The following is a 5,139-nucleotide window of genomic DNA, read 5'->3' as shown; positions in this document are numbered from 1 at the left end:
TTTTATAGTGAGACATTAAAAATTCCTTTTTATCTAATACTTAGGACAAAGGTGAATTTCCTATTGCAAGCTTTAAAACTTCACCTTTTCATTAGCAAATTCTAATAAAGCCTCTAGTGAAACTCAAGTGTTCTGACAGATTTTCTGGATTCAAATTACGATTCCCACGAGGGGGATTTTAATGCGGAGAGTTTGAATTTGAGTCAAAATACTGTTTTGTTTTGTTTTTTTTTTCACCATGTAATTTCATGATGTGGAATCTGTAGTTTGTGTGTTTTATCCTTGTCAGTGCTCTAGCAGTTGTGCTGGAGGTGTTCAGCACAGAGTTGTGGTCTGCCAGGATGAAAATGGACAAAGTGCCAGCTACTGTGATGCAGATTCCAAACCCCCAGAGTCACAGCACTGTGATTCAGGACCTTGTCCACGGTGGAACTACGGAAGCTGGGGAGAAGTAAGTTACAATATTTCTTAAACATGTGGAGATTATGACATCTCTGAAGACTGACATAATCTTACTTCACTGTACAATATAGAAAGATTTTTTTTTTTTTAATTGAGTGAGTAAAACCATGTTCTTTTAACGGATAGTCTGTCATGATATATATCACTCATTCATGAAAGGAAATATATACTCCAGATTTTTAACATTATCTAATATGCTAGCCAATATGTCTGAACCTAATACCTTTCTAAAATTAGTATATTAATGTTTTAATTTCTTAGGAAATTAGATTGAAATTAAGATAGAAAATTAGATTGATATATAGGCCATTTTTATATTCTTTTACTGAACCATTCATTTGGTGAATATTTTGAACAGTTAATTATTGAGCACTTTCTTCATATGCTGGCATTCTTCTGGCACTTTGGATATGAAGATAACTTTTTAAATGTTTATAACTAATACTAATCTCACCTATATTATGGGTGGGTGAGAAAGAATAAGAAAGACACTGGCTTTGGAGAGATAAAATAATGACCTAATCTAATTAGTCAACTATTTTTTTGCTTAATGATTGTTAGTTCATATTTACTCTTCATAGAAACTTTAGAAAATAATTTTTTAAACATATACTTTAAGTAACATTTTAAAAATATACTTTTACTATTTTCTAAAATGGAAGTAACATTTTTACTTCTGAATTTAGATATGCTTATTGTGACAATTCAAATATGAAAAATTATGTAAAGATAAGAACTTTTAAAATACTGATATATTTCCTGCCAAACTTCTGTGTTGGTCCAGAAATAGGTTCATATTATACATGCTACTTTGCTATGTGCTGTTTTCATGTAATATATACTAAACATCTTTCCATGTTCTTAAATTTAGATGTGCTTTATTAGCTTTCATGGCTACATAGTAATCTACTGATAGGATACCATATCCTATTAATTAATATTGGGCCTGGTAGTTAATATTTATTACTTAAGTAAATCGGTTTTGTTTCTGGCTTAACCTACCAGGCTCTTAGCTTACCAAGAGTTTATCTTATAGACCCTTGATATCTTATAGAAATATTTTATGGTACTAATTCTCAAAGTTATGTCTTTTTTTTAAATTATGGAAGTAATACTTTGATTTATTTTCTTACCCATGAAGAAATGTTGAGAATTGTGAAGAAATGATAAACTTTAAACTCTAGCATTACTAATTATGTATTAAACATTGAGTAAAGCAATATATTCTTTTTAAAGTCACATAGTTTTGAATTTTCTTCTTATTTTTAGTGTACACAAACATGTGGAGGAGGAATAAAATCAAGATTCGTAATATGTCAATTTCCCAATGGCCAAATGTCACAGGAGCAAAACTGTGAAATCTTAAACAAGCCACCTAGTGTGGTACAATGTCATGTACATGCTTGCCCTGATGATGTATCATGGCATCGGGGACCGTGGAAATCGGTACGATAATATTTTTATTTTTATCCTTTTTGTTTTGTTTTACTATGTCCCTTTTACTTTAATTTTTTCTTTTTTGTAAATTATGATGCACATACTGTATCTTCTCTGATTTTTTTTTAAACAGACCATTGGCCATCTTGGCTTATGTTATTTGAGAGTTTGGAAGAAGAATCCATTCAATTTAAAGTACTGTAATATATATATATATATATATATAATAGTTTAATATGTATTTATTTTTTATAAGTGAATTTTGAACCATAGCACTATTCTAATGGAAATATTTTTCTCCAGTACATCTTTGGCTTGCCCTCCAATTAATCAGAAATGCTTTACTATATTTTGTATATAATGTTAACACTGTGCTTGTAACAATGGCAAATTATGGCTGTGTCTTGTTTGAGTGTATAACTGTATGTGGCTTTCTTTTGTCTGTCAATGTCTAGTAACGTAATGTTCTTTAAAACTTTGTTTTTATCATTGCTAAATGTAATATTTTGTTTGAAAATGTGAAAATATAAAGAAAAGATAGAGAAATTTACTTATATAAAGTAAACTGTTTACAGTTTGTTACATACATCATGAAAAAGTACGACTTATGTAGTAATTTATATGAATATTCATTTCTTCCACTGTGTGGAGTTACTATGTTTTGTGAATGTTTTACTTTTTTATATTTTTGGAGTCATAGACGAAATCCATAAATATTTGTGAACGGTTTATTTTTTCCTAGTGTTTTTCAAATCCAGGCTTTGAAGAGTAATTTATATATATATGTGTGTGTGTGTATAAAATTAGCATTTTGGTCACTTTTGATATTTTAAATCATGAATAACCAAGTATACTTCTTTTGGGTGAAAACTGATTTGAGTCTGTGATCTATTTATAATTAAATTTATAAAACTAAACAGTTCTCCATTGGAAAATAGTTATAACTCTAGTTTTACAGTCAACCCTGACGCATGCCCTTGTGTTGCTTTGTCTAAGTCAAAGCTTTAAATGATATGTAAACCCAAGTTTCAACTCATGCTATTTGAAAAGTAGGTCAAGTTCTAGTTCAAGTTAAAATTCATCTTTAAAGTCAAAATGTGATTGATATAAAACAACGAGACATTTTAACTTATAAGAGGATCTTAAAGTTAGATTCCTGCATCAGAGAACCAACACTTTGTGTGAGTTAACAAAAGACATATTTTTCCATAGAAAAGATTCACATGTTTACTTAATGTTTACTGACCATCTACTATATCCTAGGCACTATGCTACAGAGATAATAAAGACATGTTTCTTACCCCTATGGAGTTTACATTCTAGTTGGAGAGATTCGAAATACTGTAGGAACTCACTACAAAAAGGTACCATTTTTTTTGTTAGCCATCTGAGATTGGAAATTCACTTTCTCTTTATTATATCTCTGTAACATTTTCTTTCATTTTATTGGTTTTAATTTGCAAGCTTAGTTCTTAAGAAGGCTATGGATTGCTTTCTTGGAATTTAACCCCAATTAGGAAAGCAGACTTTTAAACACTAATTAGAGATTGAATTGCAATGGCATTTGTTTTTGAGCACAAAGGTTTTACTTTCCCTGCTCATTCATGACCTTATTAATTCACATTTACTTATATCTCCTGCTTTGTGCTAGTTATCAGAGTACCTAAAATTAAGTGTTTTTGAATCAGATTTTCTCTTTAAGGGGTCAGCAAATTATGGCCAATAGATTAAATCTGGCCCACTACTGATTTTTGTAAATAAGTTTTATTGGAACACAGTCATGCACATTTTTCATGCATTATCTATGGCTACTTGTGCACTATAAAGCAGAGTTGATTAGTTGCAGTAGAAACTGTCTAGACCTCAAAGCCTGAAATATTTACTATTTGGCCCTTTCTGGGAAAAGTTTGCTGACTCTGTTCTATTTAATAAACCTTATAATGCTTTTAAATTTAACATAAAATATGCTTACCATTAGAGAATATTAGAATTACAAATGTTCATTTGGGGTCAGTTTTAGATGTTTTTAATCATTTGTTTAATACTTTTAAAACATTTTAAGATTTATCAGCCACCTCTATATATTCACTATGGTATTCACACTTTTTTTTTCAGCTTTGAGATATCACTGGCCTATAACGGTGTATAAGTTTAAGGTGTGCAGCATCACACAATGTTTATGGATTGTGTTGGATTGTATGTAATACTGTAATCTAATACACTTGTGTCATGTTAGTTTTGGTATGTAAATGATGTCATAAGGGAAAAACCTAGACTATTCATTAAAGTCCTGTGCATAGATGACTTTTTCAGTCTAACAAAAACAAATGAACAAGAAACAGTAATACCACAAATCACAGAATAGGAACACAGAAGTACACAGTTTATTGTTTACTACATGTCTGTTCTAAAAGGAGTTTATTGAATAATTCAGTCTCTGCACTAGTGAAGAACTGTGATCTTTATTTTTTGATAAATTGAAGATGAATTTTAAAAATCACAAATGTTTATGTCAGAATTTTTACAAACTTATTTATTTTCCTTTTATATGTATAAAGAACATGTATGTCATTAAAGTGCCTGGCTTTAATGATATGAAGAATTTTATTTCTTAAATTAGCCTTTTATATTAAAAGGGTTTACGAGACCTGAAGTTAGGTTAAAACCAGATAAAACCTTTTACCTCTTTCAGTGTTGCTACATATTAATACCTCTTATTAACATATCAGGTTAATATTCTTTCATGGATAACTTTAATTTCAACAGGTTCAATTCACTAGGTTAGACAATTAAGAATATGTGTGGGTATAAAAAAATATATATATGAATGATATGAAATTCGAGAACACCTCTCATTTTAAAGCAAAGTTAAAATATGAAGGGCTAAATCACTAAAATGTAAGAAGTTGTTAATATACATTTAAATATTATTCATGTTGTGGGAAATCTTGTAATAATTTATAAGCATGATTAAAGAAAAGAATAAATAAATCTTAACCTATGTCTTAATTTAATGACTGTATCTGTGAGTAGTCAATGTGAAATGATTGTATTTTAACCCGTGTTTATTAATGACATGTTGCAGCTTTGTGCTTTGCATAATTAATATGCGTATGTTGTATTTTTACTTCTTGGATCAGTACCTAAAATGTTTTAAGTTACTGAGCAGATCTTGTAATGAATGCCTCTTTTCTTTTGGTGGTATATTTTTCTTAAGTAACAACTGTTCATTTCTCTTAT

At 29.5% G+C, this 5,139-nt stretch overlaps 1 protein-coding gene across 1 annotated transcript in view; it reads left to right on the top strand.

Moving 5' to 3' along the window:
* ADAMTS20 (ADAM metallopeptidase with thrombospondin type 1 motif 20) overlaps positions 1-5,139 on the top strand; it is a 163,508-nt gene that overhangs the window by 97,926 nt on the left and 60,443 nt on the right. Inside the window, exons 25-26 of the mRNA XM_011368332.2 lie at positions 290-451; positions 1,732-1,908. Coding sequence (XP_011366634.1) covers positions 290-451; positions 1,732-1,908 — 339 coding nt within the window. The remainder of the gene's footprint in view (positions 1-289; positions 452-1,731; positions 1,909-5,139) is intronic.

Source organism: Pteropus vampyrus, unplaced genomic scaffold (genome assembly GCF_000151845.1).
Source record: "Pteropus vampyrus isolate Shadow unplaced genomic scaffold, Pvam_2.0 Scaffold140, whole genome shotgun sequence".
Classification (NCBI taxonomy): Eukaryota; Metazoa; Chordata; class Mammalia; order Chiroptera; family Pteropodidae; genus Pteropus; species Pteropus vampyrus.
This window is presented reverse-complemented; position numbering and strand designations above follow the sequence as displayed.